Source organism: Myotis nattereri (genome assembly GCF_964212035.1).
Source record: "Myotis nattereri genome assembly, chromosome: 9".
NCBI lineage: Eukaryota > Metazoa > Chordata > Mammalia > Chiroptera > Vespertilionidae > Myotis > Myotis nattereri.
The window spans coordinates 51,405,278-51,424,691 of record NC_138084.1 but is presented as its reverse complement, the minus strand read 5'-3'; the positions used below and the strand labels follow the sequence as shown (position 1 = coordinate 51,424,691).

The window sequence follows — 19,414 nt, the reverse complement described above, 5'->3', positions numbered from 1 at the left end:
ACGTTCAATTTGTAACAATGAAATTGGGGGTCACCCCAACATGAGGAACTGTATTAAAGGGTCGCGGCATTAGGAAGGTTGAGAACCACGGAGCTATAAGCTAGGGCAGTGATGGCGAACCTATGACACGCGTATCAGAGGTGACATGCGAATTCATTTTTTGGTTGATTTTTCTTTGTTAAATGGCATTTAAATATACAAAATACATATCAAAAATATAAATCTTTGTTTTACTATAGTTGCAAATATAAAAAATTTCCATATGTGACATGGCACCAGAGTTAAGTTAGGGTTTTTCAAAATGCTGACACGCCGAGCTCAAAAGGTTTGCCATCACTGGGTTAGGACCTACCTAAACCTCACCTTCCTTCCAGGTTGTGGTTCCTTCTTTGAAAATTGTGCCCTTCCCTCTCCTTGAAGAGGAGATCAAGCTTACCCAGAAATGGTATCATTCTCTACATTTAGGAACTCTAAGTGTAATGCCACAGTTCCAGAATTAATATAGGACACATATCAAATGGAAAAAAAGGGTCTTATTTCATTTTCACATTTCTAGATTAGAATTGGAAACCAGAGTGCCCTCCTTCAAGGTGCTTTGATTTATTGGAGGAGTGAGTTCATTTTTTTTGTCCTGTATATCTCTGAGTATACTTTTCATATCTTTAGTAAAATTTCACTTATCTGTTATCATATATCTGTGTCCATAGATAAAGCAAACTGTATACGGAGTTTCTAAAACTAAAGGCTACTGAGTGAGAGTCAATGTGATTCTGTTTCTTATCAGTGGCCTAATTAAATGAGTTAAAAGTAGCAGTATAGTAACCATTACTGAGGTCACTGAAAACACTGATATCCTACATATTCTTCATTGTAGCCATTAGTAAATGGCTGGGGGATATGTTCTTCATTTTGCAGATTTAGGAGACAGATACCCTAGTGTCCCCTAACAAAGTTTGAACTTTGTACTCAGCCCCTGTCTACAATAGTGTAATACTGACAAAAGCAGGCTTTTGTTGGAGGTAGGATTGTTTAGGGGATAAAAGCACATGAAAAATAATTGTATTTGACTTTTATTTATTAGTTACTAGAGGCATTCATGCACTTGGTGGTGGGGGGGGGGGCGGGGGGTCCCCTCAGCCTGGCCTGTGCCCTTTAGCAGTCTGGGATCCCTTGTGGGACACCCTTAGTGCTGCAGGAGGCTGGAGAGGCTCCTGCCACCGCCGCTGTGCTTGCCAGCCATCAGCACAGCTTGTGGCTGAGCAGCAGCTCCTGCATTGAGCATCTACCCCCTGTTGGTCAGTGCACATCATAGTGACTGGTCCTTCTGCTGTTTGGTTGATTTGCATATTACCCTTTTATTATATAGGATGTTATCTTGGTCTAGTTATCTGACCTCTTTGAGCTTCAACACTCTTATTGTAATACTGGCATAATGAAAAGTGCCCCAGAGGGTGACTGGGAGGATGAGAGTGATCTGTGGAAAGCACCAGCATGGTGCCAGGCACATAGTAGATACTCTGTCCCCCTTACCCCTGTTGTTCCGAAATTGCCACTAAAACTGTGTCTACCAGATGTAATGTTCTCATAGGCTTTTCTGTATGTGGACTTCATTTTTGAGTTCTCAAGTCCAGATCATTATTTTTGTCACAACAAACTTTATTTAAAGAATGTTCTTTTTGTACCTTGCTTGCTCATCTCATGGATCTTTCCTCTGCAAGGTGAAGGATGGAAGCATCTCTTTAAAATTTCTTAGACCACCTAAACCAAATTACAAAAATAATTAAAAGTTACAGCTCTGCTTCTGACTTGTGACAAAGTCACTTGACCTTTGAGCCTAGTTTCTTCAGCTGAACAACACAGATCAAATAGTTTCGAAGGCCCTTGTCCCCTTTCATGTGATTTATAAAACTCTAGGAGGCAGAGTTGGAAGTGGTATGTAGGTCCCAATTTTCAACAGCAGAGGGCACAATGCCCCTAGTATTCTAAGCCATTAGGTTTTGGAAAGAAACTATGTTTACTGTAGCTTGAAGTTTATATTCTTGGTGACAGAGGATTTCAGTAGCCATTCCCCCATCCCATTCACCCTTTTAGGCCTAGGAGTGGTAAAAGCTCTGCTGTACTACACATAGGTTGCTGCACTATCCTGCTTATCTCCCCTATTCTCTGCCCATACCTTCGTAAATAGTCCCTTTATTAAGTCTCCTGAATTATTCTAATTTGAATGTGCCTTCTGTTTTCTGTTTGGACTATAACTGACACAAGAACTTATTAAGAGATAGACACAGGAGTGTGGCAGATGGAAATATAAATATTACTCTTATTACCACCACAACTGATACTGGACCACATGGCTGGGGTCTGCTAGGGAAGCAGGCTTGCTGATATTTCACCCCTGAGGTCAGCCTGTGAGGGCTTGCCCCTGTAACACTCATGGTATGGAGGAACAGAGAAGGATGAGTGCGTTTTCACAGAGAGGACAGAGGATGGGTCTGAGCTGAGCGTTTTCGCCAAAGTTTTCAACATGTCGAGTTGTTCTCCTTCCCTTGGGGAAGACCTAGAAGGTGGGGTAAGAGGCCAGGAGCCTTCCACATGGGAAGGTAGACCTCCTTCCACACAGGAACATAATGCTTGGTAAAAAGGTGGCCCTCCTCCAATACTTCACACAGCAAATGATACTTTAAATAAAGTCAAGGCAAGCAAAAACAGCCATAGACTTAATATCCATAATTTCTATAAAGAACACCTGCAGCTCTAGCCAGTTTGGGTCAGTGGATAGAGGTTGGCCTACAGACCCAAGGGTCCCAGCTTCAATTCTGGCCAAGGGCAGGTACCTGTGTTGCAGGCTCCGCCCCACCTGGGCCCCAGTCAGGGCTCATGCGGAGGCAACCAATCAATGTGTTTCTCTCTGTCTTTCCTTCTCTCTTACTCTCTCTAAAAGATCAATGGAAAAATATCCTTGGGCGAGGATTTAAAAAAAAAAAGAACACCTGCAAACTGATAAATTAAAACACCAATATTCCAATTGAGAAGTGGACAAAGGCTACAAATAAGCAATTCACAAAAGAGGGAATATTAATTGCAAGTAAACATCTGGAAAAACGTTCAAACTAAGTAATTTATCAAGAATTTGCTTTTTAAAATGTTTTTACGCCCTTCAGATTGGCAAAAATCTTAAAGACTAATGTTATCTAGCGTTGATGAAGATGAAGGGAAGCAGGCACTCATAGACTGTTAGTAGAAATGTAAATTGATAGTCTTTTGAAGGGCAATTTAGCAGAAAAAAAAAAAGAATTCATCATAGGTGATTCGTGCTTTGTGTTGTACCATGGGAAGAGATACAGAACCCCTGCCTATCTCACTGTTAGTGATGCTCACTCACTTTGATAACTAGATTAAGGTGATGCTAGCCTGATTCTTCCATTGTGAAGTTACATTTTCCCTTTGTGAAAATGTAGTATTCTCTATGATACTACTTTGGCACTAATATGAATCTTCATTCCTCTATCATTCACTCTCCTAATGCTTTTAGCACCATTTGGTAATTTTTACCTGAGTCAGTAACTTCATTAGGGATTACAAAACTATGATTTTTCTATTTCTGTCATTGCTTCTGCAATGGCTGACATTTGATTGAACAGAGTTCTTTTTCATCAACTGGGACTATTTGGTACACTGAAATACAATTCTTTGGAAAAGGTAGGTTAAATGTTGAGTTCTTTACTCTTTTGTATTTCAATTTCAAAGGAGTTGGTTTAATAGACACCTTAAATGGTAACAAATGCATATTTTCCTTGCTTTCTCTTCTTTGATACCCTTATGGACTAATGGATTTTCATGAATTGAATATTTTGATCAACTACTACTATTTTCTTTATGCTCAGTTTGTTTTATATTCAATTTGTTAAAACTTTACCCAGTGATAATCTTTTGTAGTTGGTTCCTATGCCTCTTAGACATAACTCCATTAATTTTTGAGCACTTCCTTGCTTCCTTGAACAGCAAGAGACATAGCTTCATCTACTAGCTTCCTTGACCCAAATGTTAGTCAGACACATCAATAACAAGCCCTAGTTCCTTTTAGTGGGGAATGGTATTAGACATTAAAATCCTGGCCCTTGAAATGTCAAGTGTTACTGGGGTGACAATGTTTATAGACTTTTCAGTGGTCTATTTCGTTTTTGAATTTTGATTTTTGAAAGTTTGGATAATGAGATTTTAAAAATTAATGGGCTCACAAAATAGAAACTGACTCATAAATACAAAAACAGACTGACAACAGTCAGAGGGGTGGGGTTTGGGAGTTTGGATGAAAAAGGTGAAGGGATTAAGGGGCTGGGTGGGAAACAACAACTCATATACACAAACAACAGTATGGTGATTACTAGAGGGAAAGGGGGTGGGGGAGTATGTAAGAGAAGGTAAAGGGGGATAAATGGAGACCGGAGACTTAACTTTGGGAGATGATGTAATATAGAATTGTACACTTGAAACCTATATAATTTTATAACCAATACCACCCCAATAAAAATTTAGAAAAAATGATGAGTTCACATCAGTATTTCCAATTTAATTTTAACATCAATGTGTTTTAAAGTAGCTATTTGATTTTATAATTGTATCTTTTCTCTTATACTGAAAATCTTGACCACCAACAACATTGCTATCTTGCAATATAAAGAAAATAATTTGTTTCATCTTACAATATAAAAAATAACTATCAATATTACTACTAATAGTAAAATCAAATGAAGTATAATTTTTGTACCGTAGGTTGATTTTAATAGAAAAATACATTTAATTATTTTTTTGTTTATCTCATTTAATTACTTTTCTTTGAAATATGTGTCTTGTCTGTTTTTGTTTTTGTCATAGATTGATCATTTTGGATTTAAGAATGATAAAACTTTTAATCAGCGGTACCTAATAGCTGATCAACACTGGAGGAAAGAGGGTGGATCAATACTTTTCTACACTGGTAACGAAGGGGACATTATCTGGTTTTGCAACAATACGGTATGTGCAGATTTGTGAAGTTCCTATGCTCTATTTATCATGATAAACTGGAAAAGTATTTTGCAGCATATATGACCAAGTATTATTGTCCTTAATTGTGAAGCTCTTTAAAAAAATAACAAGAAGATAAACTCAATAGAAAAAAATAGAAAAGAAACCCAAAATACCATGAATAGGCAGTTCACAAAAGAATAAATACTGATGTCCACTAAGCCTGCATGTTTTGCCTTAAAGAATTTCACATGAAATAATGAAATACTATATTTAGACAGTTGAATTAAAAAAAAAATTTTTTGAAACCCTACCTTCTTTTTTGAATGAACAAAAATATTAAGAAAATGGGAACAGGAATGTTATGGCATACAGTTATTTTACTTTTATTATGGTCTCTGGAATGTAAATACAAAGGCACATATTTTTGTATATTCAGTATTATATTCTCAGAGTCCAGGACTGCTAGGTATATAGTAGGTGCTCAATAAATATTTGTTAAATGAGTGAATGAATAAAACCTGATCAAAGCAAATAAAAATACAAGTTTAATTGCCAAATAGGAATGGACAAAGGTAAAGTTATAGCTATATTTTAATTTAGCTTCATTGTTTTACCATTTTTCTTATGTTTATGAGGGTCAAAATGGTATAGTTGTTAGCTTGCTTTCCTTTGTATGTTTTATATTATCTTTTATAATAATACTTAAGTCCATTAACAAAACTTAATTTAGGACACATGAAATTTTCCTTTATAATGTGCCAGAGCTATGACAAGAATATGTCAACTTTCTACCCAAAACCTAATCTGTGAATTACCTTAAAGTGGGCATGAAATCATGTTTTCTCCTCTGCTGTTGTCTGGCATGGTGCCTGGTATTCAGGAGGTCTCAGTAAATGTTGAACTGAACTGAATTGAAAGCAAAGGTATGAACCCAATCATACTGTGTTATTTGCACACCACATTTATGATAATTTCCTTAGGAATGTTAAGAGTCTAAATATGTTACTTGAAAATAAAATAATTCTCTGAGAAATGAGATGCTAGGATGTCTGTTTCTCTTAGATCGGAGACAAATGAAATCAGAACTTATTTTCTGTCAGATTCCTGCTCTGGTTTTCTGTGAAACACCGAGTCTGCCTTGTAGCCCTTTCTTTTTCCTGTGTGACTTCCCTTTTATGCCAAGGCCGCCACTGCCTTCACTGACACTGCGGTCTGATTGAAGGCTTGCTGGAGAATCTCTGACCTCAGAAGTGGTAGAAAGGAATAGATAGTGTAGGAACAGTTTCAGAGAACTGACTAGAGCCAGGTCCTAGAAAGATAGATTCTGGGTCCTTTACTTACTAAAATGTTCTAGTTGCATATTCACATAGTCTGGTAATTCATTTATTGAGAGACAGTATATCATGGTAGTCAAGAATGAAGACTTCAGCCAGACTGATAAGGCTTGAATTTTGATTTTGCCACTATCTTGTGTGACTTTGGGCCAGTTTCTTATTCTGTGCCTCAGTTTTCTCGTCTGTTAAATGGGTATGGTAATAATGTCTGTAGAGTTATTGTGAGAATTAAATAAGAATCAGGTACTTAGAGCAATGCTACCACAAAATTTTATTAAATGTTACCATATTACATAGACCTCTTTTGAAAAATAAAAATACCCCTGAAGTTAAGGTGAATTAATCACTTATTACAGTGTGAATCAGTCCAATTAAATTGTTTCTTTTCAAAGCTTGGGGTTAACTCCACAGAGGGTCCGGCTGTTTTGATGGATGGCCCTTACCCTTAAGCAGCTCATAGGCTGGTAGGGTAAGACACACATATAAGCAAATATTGCAACCCAGGTTATTTAAACTCTTGTGCCTCAGTGACCTTGTCTGTAAAATGGCAATAATCAAAATGCATATCTCTAGATCAGCGGTTCTTCAACCTGTGGGTTGCGACCCCTTTGGCGTTGGAACGACCCTTTCATAGGGGTCGCCTAAGACCATCCTGCATATCAGATATTGACATTACGATTCATAACAGTAGCAACATTACAGTTATGAAGTAGCAACGAAAATAATTTTATGGTTGGGTCCCAACACGAGGAACTGTATTTAAAGGGCCAGAAAGTTGAGAACCACTGCTCTAGATTGTTGTGCAAATTGAGTGAATTGATACATATAAAGTGTTCAGAACAGTGCCTGACACATTGTAAGCACTCAATTAATATTAGCTATTGCTAGTTACTATTTATTTATTTTTTTTAAATTTCTTTATTGATTAAGGTATTACATATGTGTCCTTATCCCCCCATTACTCCTGAACTAGTTACTATTTATTTTCAAGTAAATAAGATTAATATAAAATGCAAATGAGTCCAGTATGCTTATTTGTACTCTTTTTTATGTTGTAAATGAGTAGGCCGTGGAATGAGACATCCTCAGCTCTTTCTTAGACTATTTGGCACACAGTACAACTTGAAGACTATTTTAGACATAATGTTGATTCTATGACTAGAGTGTCAGAATAAGGAGAGTTGGAATGAGTCGTGGTTGAGCAACTTGGGCTTATTTTTAATTGTTTTACTTTAATACAGTGAGATTGTTGTGCAACAGTGAAACAGCAATGATGTCATTTATTTGTAGAACAAACATAAATTATGTGGTTCTCAGAGAGCTCTTTTTGGTCTATTTAACATCGGTTTCATATGAGTTGCAAAAAGGTTTAATAACTTTCATATCCTGATATTATCCTCTGAATTTGTAAATTCTTTCTAGGGGTTCATGTGGGATGTGGCTGAGGAACTGAAAGCTATGTTGGTGTTTGCTGAACATAGATACTATGGACAGTCTCTACCCTTTGGTGCTGACTCATTCCGGGTAAGTGTGCTTTTTTACTTTTAAGTTTAAAAGTTTTTAAAATTTTAGAACGTTTTTCTAATGACAATACCACTGTAAGAAAGAAATGAAAGCTTTAACTTGAACTACCTAAAATTTCAATAATTTATACTTAATCTTTCACTTTTATATACAGTTTGAACAGATTGAGACTCTTTAAAACCATATTATTATCATTTCTAATGTTGATCAGCTTTTAACTCAGTGTGATGAGGCTAGCCTTCCTCAGGCAAACCTTAATCTATGGCTCCAGCGACTGTGGAGGGAACTTTTCATTGTTTCAAAAATGTCAGTAAATTATACACTTAAAATATTGGGTCTACCATTGGAAAAAATATAATGGGAACTGAAATGTTTGTTTAATAAGGTGTTTTTCAGTAAAATAAGGACAAACAATCTCTATGATTCAATGTGGCCACTTGGCCACGTGGATTCCCTTTTGACCTTTCCTGTTCTCATAAGGAGCTTTGGCCTTGGCCATAGACTCTACACCTAATAAACCAGGACCCTTTTTCCTCAACTGAGTCATTCTTGTAATATCCTGTGATTCTGGCTATAATATTATTTTGCCATGTGCACTATTATTTATTTCATATTTTTCTTTAAACAGCTCACTTTTCAAAGTTAACACTAACTTAACAAGGGTTTTATGTACCAGTTATTTTTTTCTAAATTATATTAAAACAAGTATTAAATTTAAAGTGTTTGTGTAATCCCTAAGATCATCATACATACCAATAGTATACACATACCATGCTTTTGAGGAACTCTGAGTTAGAAGAACTTGGGGTCAGTTATTTTTCTCAGCTGCCTGTTTTGAAAGGAGTATTTTAATTTTGTTCTCAGAGGTTTTATTACCTTGTATTATAAATAAACAAAACGTCTTCATGTTATAAATGAAAAGTAGAACAATTTGTTGATATATGTTGGTTTGCATATTTTAGCTTATTATTTTGCATAATTATCTGATTAAGGGAGTTGACAGTTCCTGAAATCATTGGGAAGTAGTCAGTTTGTTGCAGATAGAAACATAACCTCCTCTCTTAGGACCCTATGGTTCATACTTTGTTAGTTAAATGGAGCTAAGAGCTCTCTTTAATAATTTTTTTCTTTTTGTGTGCTCACAGAACTTATCAGTTGCCTGTAGGATATTACAAATATTATGCAAGGATTGGAAAAAAATGTCATACAAATATATATAATTCTGTGAAAACACGTAAAGAATAGTGATAGGCAATGAGAGGGGAGGTAAGAAGTCAGAAGGCTAAAAGAGTAGGTGACATACATAGGAAAGATGGGAACTATGTGATTCCAAATGTACCAAATGATGGAAGGAGTCAGAGTGGTGAGACCAAAGTATGAGGGTCAAATAGCCTAATATAGGTATACAGCTGTATCAGTTATCTTTTGCTATGTACCAATGTACCTCAAACCTTAGTGGCTTAACACAACAATAAACATTATCTTACAGTTCCTGTGGGTAAGGAATTAAGAGTGACTCAGGTAGGTGGTTCTGTTTCAGGGGGTCTTGTGAAGTTAAGATGGCAGCTGGTGCGTTAGTCACCCGAAGGCTTGACTGGGGTTGGAGGTCCCTCTCCACTTATGGAGGATCACATTAGTGTCAACCTGGTACTGGATGTTAGCAAGAGGCCTCAGTTTATCTTGAGTGGCTCACTCAAGGCCTACTTGAGTGGCTTCATGACATGGCGACTAGCTTCCCTCAAAGTTGACAATCCAAGAGAGCAAGGTGAAACTTACGTGCTTTTTCTGACCTAACAGTGGAAGTCACATATCACTTCTATCACAATCTGTTTCTTTGAAGCAAGTCACTAAGTTCAGCCCAAGTTCAAAGGGAGAGGAATTAATGTTGAGTTTTTAAAGGGAGATATCTCATTAGTTTCCCTAGTGCCGTGGTCGGCAAACTGTGGCTCTCGAGCCACATGCGGCTCTTTGGCCCCTTGAGTGTGGCTCTTCCTAAGCCTTAGGAGTACCCTTATTAAGTTAATAACAATGTACCTACCTATATAGTTTAAGTTTAAAAAATTTGGCTCTCAAAAGAAATTTCAATCGTTGTACTGTTGATATTTGGCTCTGTTGACTAATGAGTTTGCCGACCGCTGCCCTAGTGTAATAAGACTCTAGGCAGAGAGCTAGATGATTATGGCACTTCCTTTATGAATATCCTTTTCTGAGGTATCAAGGTCTTGTGTTTCTGTTTTCCAATGCCTGAAAATAGTTGCTCCATAATTGTTGTTTTTTAACTCTAATTTTATGTTATTTAGATCAGGCAAACTAATTTGTTTCAGTTGTTGGTATATTAGACATAATAATAATAATTTTTCTTCCCTGGCCAGTATTGCTGAGTTGTTAGAGTGTTGGCCTATGCATGGAAGGGTCTCGGGTTCAATTGCAGTCAAGGGTACATACTTGGGTTGCAGGTTCACTCCCCACTCCTAGTCAGGGTGCGTGTGGGAAGCAGCCAGTCAATGTGTCTCTCTTTCTCTCTCCCTGAAAAGCAATAGAAAAATATCCTCAAGTGAGGATTAACAAAACAGCAAACAGCAAACAGCCCGGCTGATGTGGCTCAGTGGTTGAGCATTGATCTATGAACCACATGGTCATGGTTCAAGGCACATGCCCAGGTTATGAGCTTGATCTCCAGTAGGGGGCATGCAGGAGGCAACTGATCAATGATTCTCATCATTGATGTTTCAATCTCTCTCTCCTTCTCCCTTCTTCTCTGAAATCAATAAAAGTACAGTAAACAAACAAACAAATAATTTTTCTGATAAAGAAGGATGGATTTTATTTTTACTAATGATTCTTTAGTTTTCCACAGGATTTAGTTTACCTTTGCCTGTTGTAAATGTTTGAAGATTCAAAATAAAATTGTAATACGGCAGTTGCCTTAAGTTTAGTATTGTATTTTATTATATTTGTTGTTAAACATTATTTGCAGTTTATTTCTATTGTTTCTACCACCTCAACTAGGTCTTTGGTAAATAACATTTAATGGAAATTATATTTGAATGCAAATACATTATGTTCTTGCCACAAACTTAAAATTACTTTACATCAGCATTGCTATGACTTTGACTATGCATTTTAACTCAACTGCCTAGAAATTCTATTTGGAGAAAAGCTTATCTGACTCTGGCTTTTTACTGGATCTGTGCTATGCCTAAGCTGCTATTATGTGCACATTTATACCCATGTTCTTTGTTATTTTTCTTTAGGATTCCACACACTTGAATTTTCTGACATCGGAACAAGCTCTAGCTGATTTTGCAGAGTTAATCAAACACTTGAAAAGGACAATTCCAGGAGCTGAAAATCAACCTTTCATTGCCCTGGGGGGCTCTTATGGTGGCATGCTTGCAGCCTGGTTCAGGATGAAATATCCTCATATCGTGGTTGGGTAAATGCATTTATGTTGGACATGAGTACTTCTTAATGGTTGTCAAGGCAAACTTAGAGATTTGTTTTGGGTAAAACATGTACCATTCTATTGTACTGAGATTCCTAGTTTCTTTCTCATTTACAACTGTTATTTTTTCACTATTTTTGTTCAGAATCAGTTTCAAATTTAAAACTTGAATTTGGCCTGGCAGGAGTGGCTCAGTTGGGCGAGCATCCTCCCATGCACCGAAAGGTTGCCAGTTTGGTTCCCGATCAGGGCACATACCTGAGTTTGGGGTTTGATTCCCAGTCAGGGAGCATAGGGAAGGCAACATCACAGATCAGTATTTCTCTTTTCCTCTCTGTCTCCCTTCCTCTCTCTAAACATGTCCTCAGGTGAGAATTAAAACAAAATTAACCAACAAAAACTTGAATTTGATGAGTTTCCTTTTCCCGTCTTTTCTCTTTCATTATTTTATTACCATTTAGAGCTCTTGCAGCCTCTGCCCCTATCTGGCAGTTTGAAGATATAGTACCTTGTGGTGTATTTATGAAAATTGTAACTACAGATTTTAAGAGAAGTGGCCCAAATTGTTCAGAGAGCATCCAAAGTTCCTGGGATGCCATTAATCGACTCACAAGAAATGGTAAGCTTTAATTAAGAGAATAAAATAATGTGGTGTTTTTTTGTTTTTTTTCCCTTTCACTTGTTAAATTCCACATTTCACACATTTTCTAGAAACTTTTAAGTATAACATACATATTTAAATATAACATTCTGAAAAGCACACAAATCAAAATACATTGCTTGATGAATTTTCACAAAGCAAATATGTTGTGTAATTAGCATCTAGATCAAGAAATCCTCTCAGAAGTCCTCTTGTGCCCTTTCTAGTTACTATCTTGGCATTTCCCAGGCTAATCACTATCCTGACTTCTAAAACCATAACTTGATTTTGCTTGCTCTTGAATTTTTTAGTCATTGGAATTGCATAGTATGTCTTTTTGTGTGTGTGTGTGCTGTCTTTTGTCAATGCTTTATTTGTCAGACACATCCTTTTCTTTTATTTAGTTGTAGTTTGTGCCTTTTCATTGCTCTATACTATAGAAAATTTCCACTTGATTTTTTATTCATTTCCATAGTATCTTTAAAATAGGGACTAATTAAAAGTATGCATTCTGGTAAACTCCAGAGGATTGGCAACTTGTCTATCTGGGGTTATGCAGTTGCTCTAAAAACATCTTATGGATGTTGAAAAATATTCTTGGAGAAGTGGTGTAGAAGGTTGAGTTTTCTAAAATATCAAATGAAGAATCTATAAAACCTTATGTTGAGTAGTGCTTTGTATGTTTCACCATTCGCAGGTACTGGATTGGATTGGCTTTCTGAAGCCCTTCACTTATGTACACCATTAAAAAATGCTCAGGATGTTCAGCATTTGAAAGATTGGATCTCTGAAACCTGGGTAAATCTGGCAATGGTGGACTACCCTTACGAATCTAACTTTTTACAGCCTTTGCCTGCTTGGCCAATCAAGGTAACAGGAAAATGTCCTTTCCTCAATCACTTTCAATAACATACTTTTCCATTTTTGTGTGTGTGCATTCCCTGATGTCCAGTATCAATGGAAATCTCAGTGACAAAGGGACTCTGGAGTACTCAAATCTGGGCAGGAATCCTGGCTTCTGTCACATTCTGGTTACTCAACCTTGGACATGTGACTGAACTTTTTGGAACCTCAGTTTCTTCATATTAATAATAGAGATAAAATGCAAAGATTACAGAGTTATACAAATTAGAAATGAGACCAATAGTTGCTGTTAATGGGATAATTATCATGTGTCAAGTCCTGTGCTATGCAGTTAGCATATTCAATTTATTTAATCTTTGTGATGTATGTGAGACACATAGAGCTATATAATATATGGTCAGTGTTTAATGAGTGGAAGCTGCTCTCATAACAAACTATGATTCAGTTGACTACTTATGTATTCTAAGTGCTACATACATCATAAAAGGGTGATCCACATGCAGCAAGGTAGAGTGGAAAAAACACTGACTGGATCTTTGATCCAGAACTACCACATAGCAGCTGTGTGACCTTGGGCAAGGCTCTCTTCTTCCAAGCCTCCATGTCTTCCTCTGCAGAACGGAATAATGGTACTTACATTCTCCATGGGACTGTGCTGAGGATCAGATAAAATACTGGATGTGAAAACACTCTGGAAAGTGTAATACATTTTAGGGTTCTTGTATACCAAAATTCATCATTGTATGTGTTCTTTTTTTAAAAAAATTTATTTTTATTGATTTCAGAGAGGAAGGGAGAGGGAGAGAGAGACAGAAACATCAATGATGAGAGAGAATCATCGATCAGCTGCCTCCTGCACATCCCCTACTGGGGGTCAAGCCCACAACCCAGGCATGTGCCCTTGGCCGGAATCGAACCTGGGACCCTTCAGTCCGCAGGCCGACGCTCTATCCACTGAGCCAAACCAGCTAGGGCTGTATGTGTTCTTTTTAAAACATTCATTTGTAAAGAACATTCCTCTTAGTTTTAAAAGCAAAGGGCGGCCAACTTGATGGTTATTAAGTATAGAGAATATGGCTGACTCTACAGCCAGAATGAGTGCTGGAAATGTGAATAGAATTGGTAATATGAGAACCAGGTTTCAAAGCACTTTTAATATAACTGTCCCTTTAAGCTATTAAATGTACACCTTGCTTAAAACTTTGTAACTTAAATGGAACAAGGTCATTTGCTATTAGAGATATTTATCTTTATCTACAAAGTTGAATAATGATAAATCAATAAATAAGTAAATAAATAATAAAAAGTGGAGTGATTAGTGGGTGTCTTACACATAGCAGGCCAGAGGTAAATGTGTACAGAATTAAACTGAATTTTGATAATACAAAATTATTTAAAAGAGGAGATCTCTCTCATGAATCAAAATAATGAGAAAAACTAAATCTGAACCAGTCTCCATATACTATGTCTATGTGGTAATAATGCCTTATCATTTTACTGTTTATAAAGCACTTTCATATACACTATCTCATTTATTCCTCACAAAAATACTGTGAGAAAAAGAGGTATATTCCCAGTTTTATGGAGAGGAAATTTAAGTTCATCAAAGAGGGTGGTGGATGTGGGATTTGAACTCAGGTCTCCCATTGTTCAAAGCCTAGGATCTAATCTAGCACATTGTACTGGAGTAGAAGACTTGATTAAAGGTTTGGTTGGGTTGGTTGCTGGCCATAGTGTGACAGCTATCAGATTTAATTCTGTATTCTGTATACAAAGTAAGAATTACATCTGCATCTTTACACCCACCTGAAGAACAAATGAATTGTTAGATGGTTAGAACATGGGGAATTCTCTTGTTATATCTAGTAAATATTTTAGGTTTTGTGGGCCATATGGTTTCTGTCACAGGTGTAGCAAGAAAGTAGCAGAAAGCCATACACATATGTAAATGAATTATGATGATTGTGTTTCAATATTACTTAGTATTTATAAAACAGGAATTGGGCTGGATTTGGCCTGGGGGCTGTAGTTTGCCAATCTGATTTAGAAAAAAGGTATGATACACTTCTTTCGTTTGTTTATGATTTGGAACAGTGAATAGTCTAACTTTGGTTTTCTCCCCATTTCTTTAATGTTCTTTTTGAGATATTTTTTCTATTGAGTCTTAAATGTAAATAAATATTCCTTTTTTTCTCTCTCTTAAATAATCACTCAAACTTACTGGAATATATCTCAAATGTTTTGTCATCTGTTTTTGATTTAGCACAATCCTTCTTTTATCTTTTGTATATATACAGTATAAAAATTTATTTTTTAGGGCAAAATAACTTTGTGTCTGTACCAAATCATCTTTTATTTTTATTTTTTTTATCCAGGACTAGTTCTTGTAATTTTCTTCAATTATTTCTTACTGACTTTATCCTTCTTTTGTCATATTAAGAATTTTTTGATTGCTTATGATACATTTATGATTCTGTTTCTTGTCTGAACTGCACCCAAAATAAACTTCTCTCTGTTTCTTGCTTGAGAAACTTTGATTGCCTACATCTGTCTTCGGTTTCATCCCGATTTCAGGATTTTTCCACTACTTGTCTTCCTCCCAAACTTTTAGCTTCAGATCACTTTCTTTCACTGTTCATTCTATTTCTCCTTTCTTGACCCCCCTCTCTGTTCTCCCCACCCATTAATCCCTGGAACATTACCCAGTTGGAGACGGCTCTTTCACTTGGATAGTTCCATTTAACTAGGACTCCTCCTCCCTCTGATACACTTCCTCCTTTTTAAAGGGCTGACAAACAGCCATCCTTTTCTTTTCTTTTTTCCTTGAAAGTGTCCATTTCATTTTTTAAATTAAATTTATAGGAGTGACACTGATTAATAAGATTATGTGGTTTCTAGTGTACATTTCTATGGTACATTACCTGTATATTGCATTATGTGCCAACCACCCAAAGTCAAATAATCTTTCATCATCATATATTTAGCCCCTTTACCCTTTACTAACACCTCCCCCCTTCCCTCTGATAACCACCTCATATTGTTATCTGTGTCTGAGTTTCATTTTTATATCCCATGCAGGCTTAGGATAGTGAGATAATAAGTAACAGTTGAGTTATGAAAAAAAGCAGGTGATTTCCATTTCTGTCTGGACCATGTACAGTTCTGAAGGATCCATAGGCAGCGAATGAATTCAAGTTTTCGTCTCAACTCAAGAATTGCTCTTTTTAATTTGTCTTTGGGCTTTGCACATATAGATTCCATTTGCTTTGTTTACTGCTAACAGAAGCTGCAACATTTATGCAGAAATAATCATGGACTTGGCCAATAGGACACCAGGAAGAAGAGAAAAGGGAATTAGAAAACCCCTCTGTCACTTGACTGTTCTGTCAGCATCAAACTAGCTCTCATCTCAGTTTAAAGAGCAGTTTTACAGGGTGTAGCAGAGTTTGTTTATTTTGGAAATGTTTTTTAGCTGATAACTTACCAAATCTTTTAGCTTAGCCTTCTGAGCATGCAGATAGATATTGTGAAATAATAAGACATAAAATAGAAAATCTCTTCCGTTTGTCTTAGTGTTTGGTAATGTATTCGACCTCTCTGGGTGGTTTAAGCCAGTTTAGGTGCATTCAATGAAAAGGGAGCTTTTAATGACAAAACTAATGTGATTAACTGAGTGAGTGTGAGAGGGGTATTGAAACCTTAGAGAATAAAAATCTGTTAGAAAAGCTGAATGTATCTGCTTAATCCTTTCTCTAATGTGGATGGACCATACTCTCTGAGAGGAGATTCGTCTTTTTTTTTTTTTTAAACCTATCTTCTTTCCTTCCTCTTTTAAAAAATGTTCCTTGCCCCCCTTTTTTTTCATATTCAAATGCTTATCCTCAGAGATGGGGACACTTAAAGCTTCTGAGCAATATTTGGGTGCAGAGCTGATTAGTATGGTACTGAGGGTAGAATGTTCTATCATCTCCACAATTTCTACACTCTTAAAAACCACACATATTAAAATGGATTTCTAATGCACTTTAAAAGTTTTTCCTGAATGTTTACCTTTGTTTTAGAAAACAGAAAATGAATTTAGTTTGTTCATTTCATGTGATTCTTGAGCCTCACATTGTTTTACAGTTTTCTTCTTACTATAGCATAATAAAAAAGTCTTATGATTTTATAGTGACACAGAATCCCTTCTAAGTGTTTACTGAAAACAAATAAACTTAGAAAAATATAGTCTAAGGATAAAAGAAATTTGTTTAAAAATTAAGTGTGAAAATAGTCATGGGGATGTAAAGTACAGCCTAGGGAATAGAGTCAATAATGTAATAACTATGTATGGTGCCAGGGGTACAAGACTTACTGGGGGGAATCATTTCCTAAATTATATAAGTATTTAACTGCTATGCTGTACACCCGAAACAAATATAAAATAATATTGAATGTCAGCTGTAATTGGCAAATATAAATAAATAAGCATGAGATTGCAGGTATATTTAGGCACTGTTTATGTTGTTATTTGTCTCTGACACTGTAACTTTAAAGTTGAGTATGTGTAGTGTAGTAGTTAAGCTTCAGAGTGCGTCTGTATTTGAATCCCAGTTCTGCCACTCTGGCTGTATGGGTTTGAGCAATTCTCTCTCTCTTTTTTTCTCTCTAGCTTTTATTTTCTATTTATTACTATGTATCAAGCCTGTTTAGAAAGTGCTATACTTCGATATAGGTCAGCTTTCACAATTTATAGTATTTGAGAAAACATAGACCTATAAATAAGTCTTTTAAAAAATTATTTATTGTTTAAAGTATTATATATAGTACTATTTTAAAGTATTATATATAGTACTAGAGGCCCGGTGCATGACATTTGTGCACTCGGGAGGGGGGTTCCCTCAGCCTGGCCTGCACCCTCTCACAGCCTGGGAGCCCTTGGGGGATGTCTGACTGATGGAGCCAGCCTAAGCCAGCAGAAGAACATCCTTAGTGCTGCCACAGAGGCCAGAGAGGACCGTTGCGCTTGCCAGCCGTGAACCTCCCCCCCTCTTTCCCTCTCCCCCTCTTCCCCTCCTCTCCTTTCCCCTCTCCTCCCCCTCTCCTCTCCTCCCCCTCTCCTCTCCTCCCCTTCTCCTCTCCTCTCCTCTGGATCTGTTTTTGTTCATCAGTTTATGTTGTTCATTATATTCCACAAATGAGTGAGATCATGCGATATTTATTTTTCTCTGACTGGCTTTTTTCACTTAGCATAATGCTCTCCATGTCCATCTATGCTGTTGTGAATGGTAAGAGTTCTTTCTTTTACAGCAGCATAGTATTCCATTTTTAGATGTACCACTATTTTTTAGACCACTCATCTGATGGGCACTTGGACTGTTTCCAAATCTTAGCTATTGTAAATTGTGCTGCTGTAACATAGGATGCATATGTCCTTTGTGATTGGTATTTCTGATTTCTTGGGATATAGTCCTAGAAGTGGGGTTACTGGGTCAAATAGCATTTCCATGTTTAATCTTTTGAGGAAACTCCATACTGCTTTCCACAGTGGCTGCACCAGTCTGCATTCCCAAGCAGTGCACGAGGTTTCCTTTTTCTACACATCCTTGCCAGCACTTGTCGTTTGTTGATTGTTGATGATAGCCATTTTGACAGGTGTGAGATGATACCTCATTGTTGTTTTGATTTGCATCTCTCAGAAGATTAGTGATTTTGAGCATGTTTTCATATATCTCTTGGCCTTCTGTATGTCCACTTTTGAAAGGGTCTATTTAAGTCCTTTGCCCATTTTTTGATTGAATTGTTTATCTTCTTTTGTTTAAGTTGTATGAGTTCCCTATAAACTTTGGAGATTAAACCCTTATCAGAGAGAACATTGGCAAATATGTTCTCCCATGCAGTGGGCTTTCTTGTTGTTTTGTTGATGGTTTCTTTTGCTGTGCAGAGGTTTTTTATTTTGATGTAGTCCCATTTGTTTATTTTTTCCTTAGTTTCCATTGCCCTAGGAGCTGTACAGGTAAAAATATTGCTACGACATATGTCTGATATTTTGCTGCCTATGGATTCTTCCAAGATTTTTATGGTTTCCCATCTTACATTTAAGTTATTTATCCATTTTGAGTTTATTTTTGTAAGTTGGTGGTCTAGTTTCATTTTTTTTGCATGTATCTGTCCAATTTTCCCACACCTTTTATTGAAGAGACTGTCAATTCCATTTTATAGTCTTGCCTCCTTTGTCAAATATTAATTGAGCATAATGGCTTGGGTTGATTTCTGGGTTCTCTGTTCTGTTCCATTGGTCTATATGTCAGTTCTTGTGCCAATACCAGGCAGTTTTGAGAACAGTGGCTTTGTAATATAGCTTGATATCTGGTATTGTGATCCCTCCAACTTTGTTCTTCTTTCTCAAGATTGCTGTGGCTATTTGGGATCTTTTTTTTATTCCATGTGAATTTTTGGAGAGTTTGTTCTAGGTTTGTGAAATATGGTGTTAGTATTTTAATGGAGATTGCATTAAATCTGTAGATTGCTTTGAGTAGTATGGACATTTTAATGATATTGATTCTAGCAATCCGTGAACACGTTAATTCTTCCATTTGTTTATATCTCCCTCTATCTCTT

The 19,414-nt window shown here is 36.5% G+C and overlaps 1 protein-coding gene across 1 annotated transcript in view; it reads left to right on the top strand.

Moving 5' to 3' along the window:
- The window catches only part of PRCP (prolylcarboxypeptidase), a 67,123-nt gene that overhangs the window by 29,701 nt on the left and 18,008 nt on the right, over nucleotides 1–19,414 (top strand). The window contains exons 2-6 of the mRNA XM_081098903.1: nucleotides 4,873–5,013; nucleotides 7,764–7,865; nucleotides 11,120–11,301; nucleotides 11,772–11,929; nucleotides 12,648–12,820. Coding sequence (XP_080955029.1) covers nucleotides 4,873–5,013; nucleotides 7,764–7,865; nucleotides 11,120–11,301; nucleotides 11,772–11,929; nucleotides 12,648–12,820 — 756 coding nt within the window. The remainder of the gene's footprint in view (nucleotides 1–4,872; nucleotides 5,014–7,763; nucleotides 7,866–11,119; nucleotides 11,302–11,771; nucleotides 11,930–12,647; nucleotides 12,821–19,414) is intronic.